Consider the following 17,700-nt stretch of genomic DNA (forward strand, 5'->3'; position numbering starts at 1 on the left):
TAAAGCAGGAATTGCTGTGCAAGGGAAGATTTGAGGATTTTTAAAGTTTAGGGATGGAATTGATAAGGTCCCCAACCGGAGAAGAATATGCTGAATTTTGAAGAGTTTCCCATGACTCAAGCATGGGAAAAGGCAAAGCAGGAAACTTTCATCCCCAAAATTGGAACTGCCCAAATGGGCACACACCTGGAGAGGTCTCCAATTCCAAAAGGAGAGTCAGGCTAGTCTAACTCATGCCTGTGAGTAGATTTGGATAAGCAATGGGTACTGAGAGTTAAATTCTAAAAGGGATCAGTCCTGGATTTACACCTATGGTTCCCCATTTTTTATTTTAATATTGTTTCATCACAAGTCAGTGTAGCACAGTGCTTCAAATGTGTTTGATGGAAAATTTGGTAAGTGAATAGATTCTTTTAGTTTATATACTACTGAGAAAAGTAATTTGAAAACAAAATTCTACTTTTTACTTCTAAAAGGTCTGCAGCTTAGATCATAAGCCTATCATCTGAGGCTCCATCAGCCAAGCCTGGGGGAAACTCTGATCTCGCCTAAGTGAGCCATCATATGTTTCCTCCTGTACCTCTGTATCTCAGCACTGACCTGGTCCATTTTCTGACCATTAGCATCAGCCCAAGGCTCCAGGAGGAACCCTCTCCATCCAGATTCAGTCAAGTACTGACTCAGAGTTATGGAAGACCACTGGGATTTTTACCTCCCTAGCATCCACGGCTTCCCCTGGGGGAAACGTCTTGAAATTGCAGGGTGGGGCTAAGCCAGCCCCCATAGTTTTGAGGGGTGACCATATATTGCAGATTAAGCCAATCAGCATATCCCGTCCCCTTGGCCACAGAGAATGTTCAAGGAAGGGGTCAAAGAGAGTCAGGATCAGAACTTTTAATTCAAATGCTGGAAGAAAGAATCTCCATACCTGGGCTGAATCTGAGCATTAGTAAGACTGAAGATGCTGGCTGCCATGATAATGAGAGAGCTTTAAGGAGTAAAGTTGACAGAGTCACATCAAATCAGAAGAAAGCAGAGTTAAGATATAGAGAGATTAGGACATTGTTTGAGACCCTGGATCCAGCCATGCCTGAAGCTTCATATCCCTGCATCCTTCATTTATAGGAACCAATATATTACATTCTTTTGTGGGGGGGTGGGGGTGGATTTTCTATTATTTACATTTAAAAGTATCTTGATAAATTGAGGCTGAGGCACAAGCTATACCTTTGTAGGAAGAATGCATATGCCTCTTCTAGAGAGGCACATTACAAAAAGGTATACCTGCCTGCTTTGGCTGGGGCATGGCCAGACTTTCAGAGTTCAACCTGGATTGCAATCCGCGCTTGCCCCATATGCTGGGTTTCCTTGTGCAGAGATTAACCTGTGCAACTATACTTGACAGTCCCATGACTCAGAAGGATTTCCTCCTTGTGGTAGCCAGCCTCCAAGATGACCTCCAGGGAGCCTCACCTCCTGGTGTTCACACCCTCACATAATCCCTCCGAGCCCCACAGAGGGCTGGCTGTGTAACCAATAAGCTATTGTAGAGGGAAGGTGAGTAGCTTCTGAAGCTAGGTCGTAAACATGGCAGCAGCTCTGTCTTACTGGCTCTTGGATCGCTCTCTCTGGGGGAAGCTGGCTACCAGGTCATGAGGATACTCAAGCAGCCCAAAGGAGAGGCTCCTTGCGTTAAGAGCTGAGGCCTCCTACCAATAGCCACCACCAGCTCATCAACCACATGAATGAGTCATCTTGGAAGCAGGTCCTCCAGCCTCAGTCAAGCCTTCAGATGATGCAGCCCCTGCTGACACCATGACTGCAACCTCTTAAGAGACCCCAAGCCAGAAGCACCCGGCTCAGCTGCTCCTGAATTCCTGATCCACAGAAACCATGAGCTAATAGATATTTATTGTTGTGTTAAGCCACTATATTTTGCAGGAATTGTTCCATAACAGTGGGTAACTAGTTTTCTCTTCCCTGATCTATCTCTCCTTCCTGGCGAAATTCCCTGATTCCTTTACTAGGCTACCCACTCCTGCCCCACACAGCCCTTCAACCTCATCCTCTTCCTCCAGTTGTGGTTTTCTCTCTAAGGATCACCCTTCAGTGCAGCCCCCACGCTCTCTCCCCTCTCTCTCCATTCCAGCCTTCCTCCTCCAGCTGAAGAAATGGCTCTTTTTCATTCCTATGTCCCCACTCATTTTCCTCTTGACAAATGCCATGACAACAATTACGGTTGACAATCCTTGCTATAGGAAAGTAGATTTCTTCATATATCCTAGTAGACAGGGAAATTTGTTTTTTATTGTTTTGGGGTTTTTTGGGTTTTGTTTTTTGGTTTTTTGGTGGCTGTCCTCTCCTTTGCCCCATCTTCCCAAACTACAGAGGGGGAAAAATCTCCCACATCCCCTTCGTGGGAAGTCAGGGCAGTCTGAAAAGCCCTGTGAATTCTGATTTTTCACAGGGCTTTTGCAGTGGCAGAAGGGGGCTGGGGAGCAGTGTGCCACAATTGTCATGGCAACACGCTCCCTGGTGGGTCCTGGGCTGCACTCCCAGGCAGGGGAAGCAGCTCCCAAGTGTGTCTCTCGCTATGGGCATCAGAAGGCGAGCTGCCCTGGAAACAGGAGGGGCTGAGGCAGCAAGGCTTAGCAAGTATCCAGTCTCAACAGCCAGACTGCCAGGTAGGCAAAGCCAGTGAGTCTGGTACTAGGGGAACAGGTAAGCTTGACCCAGGGCCTAATCAGAGCCCCACATGGGCAGGTCTCTACCCTCCCTGCATGATTTTTATTCCCTGATGATGTGGTCAGTTTGGGGCTGCAGGTGACTCCTGGCTCTGGGAATAAAAGTCAGCAAAGTCCATTACCCACTGTGTCAGTGGTTCCCAAACTTGGCTATTCATTGACACCCCTGGAGATCTTTACAATATCTTGATGCCTGCTTCCCCCTCCTGGATATTGATTTACTGAGTATGGAGTACAGGGTTGCCATCAGGATATTTTAAGTCTCCAGGTGATTCTGATATACAGCAAGAGGTGGGAACCTTGCACTCAGCCAAGGGTCTCAGCCAGGTCTGTGCGTGAGAACCACCAAGGAACTTAAGCATGCACACCACCTAGACCTCCCCAACCAAAGTCTCCTCAGTGGGTCCCAGGTATCTGAATTTGTCACAAGCTCCCAGTGATTCCAGTGAACTGCTGGTGTTTTATATCATGAATCCAGCATAACATAAGGTAAAGCTTTGTAGAGTGGATGGTCAACAAGGAATGTGGGAGAATTGGGACTGGACTGGGGGCTTCCATGGGCCTCATTTTCCTCCTAGGGGTAGGTCTGGATGGGAGATGTTGCACCGAAATTGTGAAGTTAAAATTGTTATTTGGAAGTCCCAAAAGGAGCTGGCACTGCTGTTTTTGTATGACTCAATTTAATACCAACTCACTAGGATACTATTTCAAGAGGCAGGGAGGGTGGGGGCACATGGGGAGGGTCAGAGTTCAAGGTTCCAGGTAGCCCCACAGGCTTACCTGCACGTGATATATGTGCAATTATAGGACCCTGCTGGAGTTATCTTCCCAAAGTTAATTCTTGATCCCATCCCGTGACCAGCATAGACCTGGACTCCGCATCTCAGTAACCTTCTGCTCAGAGCTTCAGGGCTTGATGCCCTGCTCAGGAGGCTAACAGGTTCAGCCCCTATAAGGCAAGTGTTGCTGGAAGATGGAGCTCACCATGGGAAAAAGTGTCCAGATCCCCTGCCTAACCTGGTGAAGGGCCACCGGTACAAGATCTCTGTTCAAGATCTCTATTCCCTTGCTTACTATGAGTATTTCATTTTCTTTTCTTTTCTTTTCTATTTTTTTGGTGGGGGGAGGTAATTATGTTTGTTTATTTTTAGAGGAGGTACTGGGGATTGAACCCAGGACCTTGTGTATGCTAAGCATGCACTCTACCACTGAGCTATACCCTCCCCCCTCATTTTCTTTAATACTCTTTTTTTATTAGCTTTAGATTGCAGAAGTCATATGTGCTCATTGAAACTAATGAAAAGATGCCAAGATTTATAAAGAAAGGGTCATCTCCTCCTACCCTCCCCTCCATTTCCACTGCCTTTCCCCCCAAATGACCAATGTTTACAGCCACCTCATTTAATTTTTGTTAGGAAGTGAGTTGGTTCCACATCAATGAATTTGTCCATAAATCAACTGTCCTTTTTTGTGAACCCTGCTACACTGTTGGTGGGAATATAAATTGGTGCAGTCACTATGGAAAACAGTATGGAGGTTCCTTAAAAGACTAAAGATAGTTACCATATGATCCAGCAATCCCACTCCTGTGCATATATGCAGAAAAGATGAAAACTCTAATTCGAAAAGGTACATGTACCCCAATGTTCATAAGCAGCACTATTTACAAAAGCCAAGACATGGGTGCAACCTAAATGCCCATTAATTGATGAATGGATAAAGATGTTTTATATATACTATATATATATAGAGAGAGAGAGAACACACACATATACAAAGGAATACTACTCAGCTGTAAAAAAGAATGAAATAATGTCATTTGCAGCAATATGGATGGACCTAGAGATTATCATACTAAGTGAAATGAGTCACACAGAGAAAAACAACTACCATATGATATCACTTATACTTGGAATCTAAAAAAAATGACACAGATAAACTTATTTATAAAACAAAAACAGACTCACAGACATAGAAAACAAACTTATGATTATTAAAGGGGAAATCGGGGGAGGGATAAATTAGGAGTTTGGGATTAACAGATACATACCACTATATATAAAAGAGAGAAATAACAAGGATATACTGTACAGCACAGGGAACTATATTCTATATAAAATCTATAATAGAAAATAATCTGAAAAGGAAAAAAATATATAGCTGAATCACTTTGCTGTACACCTGAAACTAACACAATATTGTCAATCAACTAAACTTCTGTCCCTTTTACTTGCAAACACTTGAAATAACTTGAGGTAGTTTAAGCACTGTGGATGAAGGTGGTCATGGTTGGATGAGTCCCCCTGCAAAATTCATATGTTGAAACCTAACCCCCAGTGTGATGGTATTAGGAGGTGGGGTGTTTGGGAGCTGAGCAGGTCATGAGGATGGAGCCCTCATGAATGGGATTAGGGCCTTTGTAAAAGAGACCCCACAGAGCTGCCTTGCCCTTCTGCCCTGTGAGGACACCGTGAGAAGGGGGCCGTCTACGAACAAAGAAGTGGGTCCTCACCAGACACTCAATCTGCTGACACCCTGATCTTGGACTTTAGCTTCCAGAACTGTGAGAATTAAATTTCTGTTTAGAAACTACCCAGCCTCTGGTATTCTGTTATAGCAGCCAAAATGGACTAAGACAAAGATCATTTTAAAAAGGGGTACACAGTGCCTTGACTTTTAAAATGGAAGGGCTCAGGGTCATTGCCACTCTTACAAAACTTCGTATCTGAGAAAGCTCTCTAGTTCATGAGCCACCCTTCAATGCATTGCCTACTTTGGTTTTCCCAGCGGTGAGATCAGTAGGGCAGAGACCTTTGTTCCTGTTGCACAGATGAGGAGACTGAGGCTCCAGCCACATCACCTGCTTTTCAAGCTTCGTTCAGGATCTGCTGACTCAGCTCTGCCTTGTCTGTCTGTGCTGCTCAGCATGCTCATGAATGTCCATTACCGACACCTTAATGAGATCTTGAGTGAGAAATGGCTCTGGGCTAACATACTTTTCATTTTCTTGAGTCTTTTTTAGTAATTCTCCCAGATCCTTCTCCCCATCAGTGTCAACTGTCAGCTGGCGCTTCCTCCTGCTGTCAAGACACCTTGTTCCATATAGTATGGACCAAAAAACTAGCTAAGAAAAATTAGTTTGTTAGAATTGTTTGAAAACTGAGCAGGTAGGCTCTCACTGAGATCCTGAAGGACTTTCCTAACAGGTAGGTACATGGAAGAGGCTTGGGTACATAGACTTTCTTTTTTTTATTATGGGAAATTTCAAACCTATAAAAAAGGAGAGAGAACAGACTAATGACCCCCCTCTGGTTGAAGGATCCCACCTTCAACAATTAACTACATGGTACACATTTCTTGCCTTGTTTGTCCAAAATTCCCTTTTGCTCAGTTCTTGTTGAATTCTGGATTCCTGAAGGACCTGGATATTCCCGTACTGTTAGCATCAACTTTGGATACCCATAGAGGACCCTATCATGCAGTTTCATTTCTTAGTGGTAACTCAAGATGCACAAAACAACAAGGCTCTACTGTATAGCACAAGGAATTATATTCACTATCTTGCAGTAACCTATAATGAAAAAGAATATTAAAAGAAATATATGTATGTATACGGATGACTGAAACATTATGCTGTCCACCAGAAATTGACACAACATTGTAAACTAACTATACTTCATTTAAAAAAAAAAAAAGATGCTGGCCCGGGCAGCTTTGAAGGGCAATTTGCTACAAGGTTCTCACAAAGCCCATCTTCCCCCATCTTCAGGCTGCGTCCAGGGTCCACATGCTCCTCAGGCTCTGGCCTCTAGGTGACCACCGGAGAGCATTTGCCTGACCGGGAGATCCTGCTGGGGAAGTCAGGAGGAATGTAAACCTGTGTTCTATTTCCTCATCAAGGTTGTCCTGGAAGGCTCTGGAAGGAATTTTTATTAGTCTATAGAGTAAATTAGCATGAATTCCATCTGCTTATGACATCAGGACAATCATCATTAATAAATGATGATTAATAAAGCCACCCTCTGGCTTCTCAGATCCTAGATTTGGGTAAAGTCTCTTCCAGTCTGAACCCAGACCAGTGCCTGCTCGCTAGAGCTGGACTCTCGACTGAGAACACTCCCCAGACGGCCTCCTGTGAGCGGATCCTTCCTGTGGTCTCCTGAAACAGGTATCACCACCCCTCTTCTGCAGACGAGGAAATGGAGGTTCCCAGAGGTGAAGCCACTTGTCCCGGGTGTGTAATTAGTAAGCAAAAAAGTTGGGACTCCGATGAGCCTAATAATTTGAGTCATCATTAATAAACGGAGAGCTAATTATAGTCATTGAAGAGCCTGTTCCTTTTCTGTCGTGATTAATTCTGAATTTATTTTTAGTCTTCTAAAGAATGGAGACTTGTGGTGAGGTTTTGTTCAGAGCTAGAAACGTGCTATTTCCAGCAGTCTTCCAGGGTCAAGCCAACAAGCAGCAAGGTCATCCTTGTGCCTTTATTCAAAGCTCAAGATTCCCCGGGGATTTGTGTCCACCTAAGCTGCTTTGGACAATGATATTCCCATCTTGATAAGTGAGGCAGCACCTCCATAGGTAAACTCCAGTCTCAGCCACACTGTTGGGGAAAGGGGTTAGGGTCTGGCTTGTCTTTGGGGGTAAGAGAAGCAGGCTAGGATGTTAATCAGAAGCCCATCCTCTGTGTGTGTGTGTGTGTGTGTGTGTGTGTGTGTATTTTTCCATGCTTTCCATATGCTAATAGCCGCCATCAAGTTGCAGGTGGATCTTCTCCCTGGGGACACTCCGTCTCTTTAATGTAGCTTTGCCTATCTCTGCTGGACTCCTTGAGGGGTATTTTGTTGTTATTTACTCCTGGGGGGGATCTCATTTCCATACTTTCTGCTGCAGCCACCCTGGGACGAGTGCGAAGGGGGTGGACACTCCTTTGCTCCTCACCCACCAAGGCCGGTGGAAAGACAGACTTCAATTTCTAAATGTTATTTTTGGCCCCACAACTGACAATTTCTCTGAGGTCTTTTCTACTCTTCAAGCTTCTTTTAGTGAATGTCACTGAGGAAGTGGGGTCTGGTCCTCCTTGGTTTCAGAGCCTAGTCGGGTTGGGGGTAGGGGAGGTGGGGGGAAAGATGGGCTGTATTTTCTCTTCCTCCTCCCTCCCTGCTCTCGCACCCCCTTTCTCTTATTCTATAGTCTCTGTCTCCTCTCTTCCCCACAATGCCTCCCCTCCTCATTTATCCCTTATGTCTCTGCCTCCCACCTTCTGCCTCTGGCTCTGATTCCACGCCTCTCAGCATCTGTTTAAGTGGTGGTGTGCCTGCCCAAATAGGATACACATGCAAACCTTCCCTTCTTATAAATGACAATGTTCTCTGATGGTACAAGGAATACCTGGAAATGAGTCTGGCAACCTTGGTGTTAAGGATGGTGTTTCTCAAAGTACAGCGTAAGGACTCCAGTAGAAAAATCTGGAGTTTTATTGAAAACACAGATTCCTGGGCCCATTGTAGACCCACTAAATCAGAATCTCCAGGAATAGGCATCATTTTTAGCATGCTCTTCGGTGGTTCTTAGATACACTTAAGTTTCAGACTCTTTGGCTACACTTCTGACTCACACTCCAGATGGGAGAACTGGGGAGGGGATGGATGAAGCTCTGAATGTTTTTTCTCTTCCTCGTGGTCCCAACGCCAGTTTTTTTTTTTTTTCCCCAGACTCCAAGAGAAGAACTGGACTCATTTATTTTTTCCAAAGTCATGGTTTCAAAAGGCTTATTTTCAGTACCCTAACTTTCTTTTCCTTCCCACTGTCTTCTTGAAGCTGAATCTTGAGATTCCCAAGAAATGCACAGAACACCCACTACAACGCAGGAAGACAACTTTAGAACCTCTTATTGTGTATAATGTATGTTTTAATATAACTGTTTTAAAATTTTAATCTTGTGTATTATACTCATTAGTTTAGTGGTTCATGTATTTAATTTATAAAAAATAGAAATACATCTATTTGGGAGTTTTACTGATAGAGGTCCACAGTCGATAAAGTCGTAAGAATATCACTCTAGAATCAAGATACTACCTATTCTTTGGGGTCAGGCACTATATTATTCTCTTTAACAAACTGCCTTGAAGCATAGCACGTCCATACAGAAAAGTGCATGAGGTAAATGTACCGTCTGGAGAATCACCCTGTGTAACTAGCATCCAGATCAAAAACTGGATATTATCAGCATCCCAGGTCCACCCCCCAACCCCATGCCCTCACTACTCCTCCCTCAAATAGTGACTCTCTTGACTTTGAGGAATTTCACAGAAACAGAACCACGCTATATGTACCCTTTAGTGTTTGGCTTCTTTCGTTCAACATTACATCTGTGGGATTCACTTACATGGAGCAATAGTTTGTTCATTCTCAAAGTGTAAAGTTTTCCATTGTGTAAATCTGTCATCATTTATCCACTCTGCTGTGGTGAACACTGGGCTGTAATCGGTTTGGGGCTATTATGAACAGGGCTGCTGTATGCACTGTGTATGTCTTTTGGTGAACGTATGAACACATCTCAGGTGGCTCTGTACCTAGGAGGGGAATGGATGATTCAGAAAAGATGCTCCATACAGCTTTGCCAAGCACCACGATCAAAAGGGGCTCCTCTCAGCGAGCACGCCAGGAGCCCCATGGCCTCACAATGCCTGCTATTTTCTAGTTTGTTTTTATATTTACCTGGTGAGTGTATATTGTTACCACCTTATGATTTTGATTTGCTTTTCTTGACGATTAACGAGGTGGAGCACCTTCTAATGTGATTGGCCATTTGGATATTTTCTTTTATGCGATGCCTGTTCAAGTCTTCTGCCCTTTTTTCTATGGTGCCATCCGTCTTTTTCTTACAGATCCATAGGAATTCTTTATATATGCTCCATACTTTTATAGCATGTGCTTAATAGCTTGTTGCTGAATGAACCCATATGCATGGATTTGGGAAAGCACCCTTGTTGAATAAATGAGGCCTTTATATGTTTTTGTTTATTTTTTGGTTCATGCTCGCAGCTTCTTTGAAGTATAATGTACATACCCCCAAATTTACTTGTTTTAAGTGTACAATTCAGTGATTTTCAGAGCTGGGCAACCATACTGCAGTCCAATTTTAGAACACTGTTATCACCCCCCAGAAGAAACTTCCTGCCCCTTTGCATACTTTCTATTCCCACTTCTAGCCCCAGGCAACTGCTTATCTGCTAACTGTTTCTATAGATTTGCCCTTTCTGGACATTTTCTATAAATGCAATCATACAATATGTAGCCTTTTGTGTCGTATGATGTCTTTGAGATTCATCCGTGGTGTAGATCAGTGCTCTATTCCTTTTTTGTGGCAGAGGGAATAGCCCATTGTCTGGGTAGACCACACCTTCTCTATCAGCTGATGGGCACTGGGATCATTTCCGCTTTTTGGCTCTTAGTAATACTGCTGCTATGGATGGTCACTGCAAGCTTTTGTGTGGCCATTTGTTTTCATTTCTCTTGGGTAGATACCTAGGAGTATTGCTGGGTCAAATGGCAAATTTATGTTTAACTTTTTAAGAAACTGAAACCCTTAAATTTCTCTGCCATCCATAGGCTGCTGATGGAAAGGCACATGAGGCTGTTTTGAGTAGAAAAGAATGATCTGCCAGCACATAGCTATCAAACGTGCAGTGTTGAGAAAAAGCTAAGAAAGAGGGACTAAAGCCTGCTCTTACGAGTTTACAGCCTAATCCAGATGTTCTAACACATGTGTTTATGGAGTAACTCAGCAATTTGGGAAATCTGAATATGAACAAAGGCAAACAATCTGTGCAAAACGAATCTGGGAAGCAGTGAATGCCTACTTTTTGCCAGACTCAATGTTAGGCTTTAAGAGGGATAGATGGAAATTTAAAGCAAACATGTTTTCCCTCCCCCAAGTCCTCCACCCAGTTACTAAGCAACTAATCAGTAAAACAAGAGTTATCAAAGAAGTTAACAATTTAAAGATTCAAATACAAGTTCAAGATAATAATAGAAAATGGGGGGTTGGGGCAGGGGAGGAAGGCAAGGAGGAAAACAGATAAGGGAGGAACTCATCCTTCCTTCAAGATCTGGTGCGAAAATAGAAACCCAGAGTGTGTTCCTTTAAAATTTTTGACATTCCAAAGATGTAAGGGTTTCCCCTCCTATTATTGTCCTGGAAATCTAAGTTCAAAAAGAAGTGTTGGATAATGAATAACCAGGACCATTGGACTAAATCAATAGACAAAAATGACCACTAATATTTGAGTACTTAATGTGCCAGATATTGCTCCAAACAGTTAAGATTTTTACTCATTTAATCCTCTTAATAACTCTATGATAGAAATACTACTATCATCTTCTAATGATGAGGAAAATGAGGCTCAGAGAGGTTAAGTAAGTTGCGCAAGGGCCCACAGCTAGAAGATGGCAGAACTGAGGTTTGGATACAGGGAGACCAGAGCCTACACATTTTTTTTTTTTAACAGAGGGACTGGGGATTGAACCTAAGACCTTGTGCATGCTAAACATGCGCTCTACCACTGAGTTATGCCCTCCCCCCAAGGGCTTACATATTGAACCACCTCAAGTCCCATAGTCCAGCTGATGGACTCAGCCTCCAGTCACAGGTGGGGAAATAGACCCAGAGGTGTCTGGATTTGTCTGAGGTCACTTGATTGATAAGAGATCAGGGACAGGAGTTCCACTGATGCTGGTGCAGTCTTACTTCTATCAAGATTGATGACAGCCTTTTCTTAAAATGCTATTTGTGGGTGAGCCACAAGGATACACAGGTTTCTGACTCTGGCAGCATGGACTAGAAGAAGCAGTGCTCGATGTACAACAAGCCAGACCTGACCTCTGCTGTTGACTGGCCATATATATTATGGTGGGCAAGTCATACCCTCTGAGCCCAGTTTTTCTGCTTGTAAACGGGGGGCAATAACCACACCAGCTCATAGGATTATAGGAATGAAATGAAAGAATTGAAGAGGTTGACAGCCTTGCTCACTTTTGGTGCTGTAGAACTGTTTGGGGAGGGTCATTTGGAACTGAAGTGTGTGGGATGCTGTGTAGGCTGAGATGTCTCAAGTCCAAACTGAATCTCAGTTTGCTGATGGGCACCCTGGAGGATTTTGGGTTGCAGGAAGGCTCTGGACCAGCTGTCCTAACTTGAACTGGGCCATATCACCAGATACGAAACCTGAGATTAACCTGTTGACAGTCACACATGGCCGAGATACAGGGCATTCCAGTCCCTTTAACACTTGATTGAGGGGAGGGTATAGCTCAGTGGTCAAGTGCTTGCTTAGCATGCACAGGGTCCTGGGTTCAATCCCCAATACCTCCACTTAAATAAACAAACCAACCTAATTACCTCCCCCCAAAAACAAAAATAAAATTATTTTTTAGAAGACTTGATTAGGTCAGTTACTTTTCGTGACTGTTTTCTATATCAAATTTCACAGCTCTGCTTTAAGGGACTCTCAGTGGTGACGGTGGTCAAGAGTTGGTTTCCCTTTGATTGTAGAGAAGGAAGGGTTTGTGAGTTTGCAATTGATGGAGTATTATAAACAACCTGCCTTTGTCAACTTGCCTATTGCCAGAGGCCAGGCTGAGGCTGCCTAGGAGAGATGACTTAAATGCAGAATGTGGCTCAACAGGGATTCTCAAAGCTAGGGTGGGCCTGGGGATAAGCATTTAAAAAGTTACTCAGGTGATTCTAATGAGAACCACCGGTTCAAAGCATGGAAAGATGTGAGAGGTCTTAAGGCTCTGGCAGCCCAGCCAGATTGGTTTGGTAAAGTGTATCCAGGAAAGCACAGTGAGAGATGAGGCTGGGGGAGGGCCTGAAATGCACAGGCTGAGAAGTCAGTACTCAATGTAAAGGGCAATAGGGAGCCATGGAAGGTTACTGAGGAGGATGTAAGGATAGGCAATTAGAAGTATACAGAGAAATTAAAGAGTCCAGCTATTTACAATTTAGGAAGTGGAATTTAAGTTTTCCTATAGAGTAGGCTAACAAAGAAAGCTGTCTTTTACTTCTATATCCTCAGTTTAAGGTCAGCTTCCTTCAGCACCTAGGTCCACTGCTCCCTGCATAGCAGGAGCTTGTCCAAATGAATTTTGCAGTTATCTGGCACATTGTGTGGAAGGTGGCTGCCTCCCACTAATGTTTGTTGACTGAGTAAATGAATGTAGACTCCTCAGCCTGGCCCATCTCTATTTCAAGAGGTCTGGCACCCAGGGCCAGCCTCCCCTTCGCATGCAATATCATGAGGGCTGTTTCTCTCACCTTCCCGCTCTTCTCCTTTGATGCCCATCGACCTGCTTCCAATTCTACCAACTCGGGTTCCGACTCCGTCGCCTCCCCGCTCTGTCCCTCCGGTGTAACACGCTGCCACCCGGCTTCCCGGCTGAGGCGCCTGGCTTCAAACCTGTCTTTCACCCATTGTCCAGTTTCCGGTGAGTCAAGTATAACCCCAGGTTCAACTCCTATAGTGACGGCCACAAACACATTCCCTCACAGGCACCTCAGAGGAGGCGCCCGCCCGCCACGGGCCACCAGGCCAACAAAACAGGCAGAGACGGGCGTTTCTATTCCCGCGGCTCTCGGTGGCGGTGGGGTTGTGAGCCGGGAGACCCCTCCCCAGTGACCAGCCCCCTTTGCGACGGAGCGCCCGGCCCTCAGCGGGCGTGGCCGCCCTGGTCCAGCCCCCGCCCCGCCCCCTCGCGCCGAACGAGCCCCCGCCCGGCCGCCAGCCCCCTCTCCACGTCCGCCGCCACTCCCTCGCCGCGGAGCCGGGCTGAGGGGGATGCTCCGGGTCCCACCTCCGCGGGGAGCTGCGCATTTCCGCGCGCCAGAGCCGCCCGGGCTCCGGCGGGCCCTCGCGGCGGCTGCCCGCGTTCCGCGTCCCCGGGAAGTTGTCTCCGGAGCCCGCGGTGCCTGGGTCTCCTCCCCCTGAGCCCCGCCCCAAGCTGGGAGCCGTGAGCCGCCTGGCCCGGGGGCGTCGCCGCTCGCTCTCCGAAGCCCGCGAGTCTTCGCTTCTCTGCGCGGGGCGTGCGTCCCCCGCCCGGCCGGGGACCCCGTGCACCCCCGAGACGGCGCGCGCCCAGAGCGCGGGAGCCCGGAGCGCCGGGCGCCTGGGATCCGGCGGAGCCGCTGCCCAGCCCGCTGGGCTCGGCAGGGATGCAGGCTGCGCTGTGAACCCGGGCGCCAAGGCCATGTCCGGCGCCCGCTGCCGGACCCTGTACCCCTTCTCTGGGGAGCGGCATGGCCAGGGGCTGCGCTTCGCCGCGGGCGAGCTCATCACGCTGCTGCAGGTCCCGGACGGCGGCTGGTGGGAAGGCGAGAAGGAGGACGGGCTCCGCGGCTGGTTCCCAGCGAGCTACGTGCAGTTGCTGGAGGTAAGAAGCGAGGGCCGGGGCTGAGAGGCCGGGGCATCCGTCCTCGGCGTGCATGCAGACCTGTTGCCCGCGCCGCGGAGACCGGAGCCACCCCTTCCCGAGGGGCACCCGACCCGGGGCCGCGCGCTCCTAGGAGCCGCGAGGGCGGCGGGCGCTCCTCGGGGCGTGGGCAGTGCGGGGCTCGACCCCCGAGCGCCCCCCGTGCCGGGCCTCGCGAGCACATCGTGGCCGCCCCGAGGAAGCGAGAACTTGTTGCCTGTATGAGTTCTGGAGCGAGCGGGCGGGCGCGTTCCGGCGGTGGCCGGAGCCGCCAGAGGGCTGCCGAGCCCGCGGTCTGGGGAAGACGCACGGAGGATCGGGATCGGAAAAGTGGCACCGCCTGGGCCCCGGAGCCCCGAGCCTGCCGACCCGTGTACGGTCGTGCTGCGGCGGGTCGGACTGCCTGACCGCCTCGGGGCCGCCCACTTGCTGGTCAGCTGCGCCTGGCTGGCCACCAGCCCGAGCCCCGTCCGCAGGCTTGATCCAGGCGTGCCGCAGCCCCCGGCCAGCGCCTCCTCCCCGACCCAGCTTCCCCAGGCCAAGGTTCAGAACCTGAAAAGTGGCTTGTCCTGGGGTTCTGGCCTGGCCCCGGGGCTTCACAGGACCTGCTGAGCCAAGCCAGCTGGCTGTTTATTGTCTGGGTGACAGTTGGGAGGCCTCACTGTCCTCCCATTGCAGAGCTCATGGTTACAGACTGAGTGGGATCTGAAGTTTCTAAAGTCCTTTGGTGGGGGGACGCGGGGGGTTACGGGATGTTCCCTTTAGTGAAAGGCTGCGCGACCCCAGGACTGCTGTAGACACTGTGAGCACACAGGAATATTCTGGCAAAACACTGTCCAAATCATAGAGATTGAATTCATTAATAATTTAACCTCTGACCTACTTCATGAAGAACAAAGTAGCAAATTTTGACTGAAAATACTCTGTGCAACTCCAAAAAGAAAAAAAGAAAGATAGAGGCGAATTGGTTATGGGTGAGCTTGCCTGAGAAATAGCCCGTGGAAACATTATCAAAAACAGAGCCTGGCCTCCTGCAGGTACGTCTCTTTCAGGTTCGGGGTAACCAGCAAAATCTCCCCTAAATGGATTAGTAGCATTTGAGTAAAGTTGAGGCTAGAAGGAGCTTTCACAGGCTGTCTGCTGAGTATGTTTGGGACCTTCTGGGTTCTGTAATTTGAGAACCTGTGTGCGTGGGAGAGGCTCAGGTGTTCCTCAGCTTTCCTGGTTCCCTTCTTGAGATTCAGGAGTGAAAGAAAGCGAGTGAGTTGCTGCTTCTGAAGACCTGGAGCCTCCTGTTTCCAGCCCAGAAGCCCTGGGAGAGACTATTATAGAGTCCTCCGGTGGCCACAGTTTTCCAGGAAATACTGATGTGGAAATTTGGCTGCTGGAGGTCCGGTGAGGAGCGTCCCTGGCTGGACTGAGCCAGCTGTGTGTTGGGTGGGGGTGAGGCTGCTGGGTTTGTAGGCTGTGTTAGCAAGAGTGAAGTGGCTCAGCTTTCTCTTCCTGGGGAAAGTGAATCAGACCCAGGGGAACCTGCAGAAAGATCATCTGGGACAGTCGTGGGTGTGTCAATCTCAGTTCTGTGGCATACACATACACAGGAAATCTCTGTCGCCTAAGGGGCTGTCAGACGTCTACCCATCTGTGTGAGCAGTACCCCAGAGGAGCCTCCATTTGTTCAGCACCTACTTGGCATGGTACATACATGGTCAGCAATTCACCTGACAGCCCTGGGAAGGGGAGGCACTATCCCCATTTTATAGGCAGACAAACTGAGTATGAGACAGGTGAAGGCAATCACCCAAGGAGTTATGTTGGTATACTTGGTTAGTGGCTCAGCTGACTGAATGTTCCCATGTCTCTTTTAAATCCAATACCCTGAGCCCAAATGTACCAGAAGGCAAGTGAAGGCAGGATCTGGGTCCTTGTGGGAAAGGGCCAGTGCAGCCCCTGAGGTCAGCATGCTGGTGACAGCATCCATGAGGGGAGGCTGGGATGCTGGGGTGACAGTGAGGGCAGTGGCTCCTTCCCACATAGAGCATCTCTTCTGTGAACCCTGAAGTTTGGTTTCACCCAGAGCTGGCTGGTTTTCCCAGCCAAGGCAGGAGTGGGCCTCAGCCCTGGGACTCTTTTCAGGGCAAAACAGATGCAGTTTCAACAGGGCCCTTTGTGTCTGGTAACCTTGTGCATGAGCAGGCTGGACCTCAGGGCTGGGTACAGATGGAGTATATGCAGGTAGAGTCCCTTGGGATGGAGTGAGTCCCCAGAGACAAAGTGGATGAGTGGAGAATGCAGAACTCCCGAGGGGTCACTGGTGGTGGACTGGCCAAAGTAACGAATCCTGAGCCTAAAGGAGCACCAGTCATGTGTTCCTCAAGGCTGGCAGTTGGTGCAGAAGCCAGGAGGCAAGAGAAGGGGCCCAGGGATACGAGAAGTGGAAAAACCTCCGCTACTGGGGCGCCTGGCAACGAGCTTGCTGGGAGCATGGAGTTCAGACGGCCAGGGGAGCTATTGGGGTTACAAGTACAGACAGAATGGACCTCACCAGCCTCCTGCAGGAGGAGGGGGAGGGTGGGTACACAGCTGAGATGGCACCGCCAGCATCGCCCCCGCCCCAGTGTACCATGTGCTCTCTGGTGGAAAGAGTGATTCCAGGAAACCCCATCTTGGCAAAAATGTGCTAAAGATTGAGAGCAGTGTGTGCAAAATGAACGTGCCCCGAGTATTTCCCCCTTGTGCATGTGAAAAAAGGGGAACCAAGTGGCCCTGGTTTACAGGAAGCATGTCGGGGAGCTGGGAGCTGACTGAGAGGGCCAGAAGATCTGCCCTGGTGGCCAGCCAGCCCTGGGGGAGAGGCCAGTTTGGTGGAGGTTCTGGTTCTGGTTACTGGGGAAATCTCTTTGGCCAAGACCCCAAGGAAATGGTGGGACAGGGTGGCCACCAGGGAAGCCTCAGCCAAGCAGTGATGGTGGGCAACTAGTGGCTGCAAGGATCCTGCAGGTGGGCAGCCTTCCAGAGGGTGCTGGGAGGAGGGAGCCAGCTGCTCCCAGAGAAGGGAGGAGGCCTAGCAGATAAGGCCCACAGCTGCCCAGGAGTTATCAAGGCCTTTAGATAGAAGCCACCAGAAGCATCTTTCTTGAGGGTCTGTTCAGCCATGAGGAGGGAGAGAAGCTGAGAGAGACATGGTCAAGAAGGAGCCGAGGTGATGCTCTTACCTCGAATGAAGAGAGGAAATTAGGGATGTGGAAGATGCTGTAAGACGTCTTCGAAAACGGCCAGAGCTCTTGGGAAGTCATGCTGGTGGGTAATAAGATTGGAATGCAGACACAACAGCTTTCCTTGAATGAGGGTGCTGTTCTCAGAATCCATGACCTGGCTGCAAGGTCTGGACCTCAGAGGTACTAACAGAATATGAGACTGCCCACCAAACCAGTTGGCTGCAGAGGGTCACCCTTGGACTTGACCTCCTTCTCTCCACCTTCTG

The 17,700-nt window shown here is 48.2% G+C and overlaps 1 protein-coding gene and 1 long non-coding RNA gene across 3 annotated transcripts in view; one reads left to right on the forward strand and one right to left on the reverse strand.

Annotated features, from left to right (window-relative positions):
* The window catches only part of LOC123619926 (uncharacterized), a 58,437-nt gene extending 45,050 nt beyond the window's left edge, over positions 1-13,387 (reverse strand). Inside the window, exon 1 of the long non-coding RNA XR_012499362.1 lies at positions 13,066-13,387. This is a non-coding gene — a long non-coding RNA (uncharacterized LOC123619926). The remainder of the gene's footprint in view (positions 1-13,065) is intronic.
* Positions 13,388-13,574: 187 nt separating this feature from the next.
* GAS7 (growth arrest specific 7) overlaps positions 13,575-17,700 on the forward strand; it is a 184,419-nt gene continuing 180,293 nt past the window's right edge. For both annotated transcript variants that reach the window (XM_074342186.1, XM_074342187.1), the window contains exon 1: positions 13,575-14,177. In XM_074342186.1, the coding sequence (XP_074198287.1) occupies positions 13,995-14,177 (183 nt within the window). In that variant the 5' untranslated portion in view covers positions 13,575-13,994. The remainder of the gene's footprint in view (positions 14,178-17,700) is intronic.

Source organism: Camelus bactrianus, chromosome 16 (assembly GCF_048773025.1).
Source record: "Camelus bactrianus isolate YW-2024 breed Bactrian camel chromosome 16, ASM4877302v1, whole genome shotgun sequence".
NCBI classification, from domain to species: Eukaryota; Metazoa; Chordata; class Mammalia; order Artiodactyla; family Camelidae; genus Camelus; species Camelus bactrianus.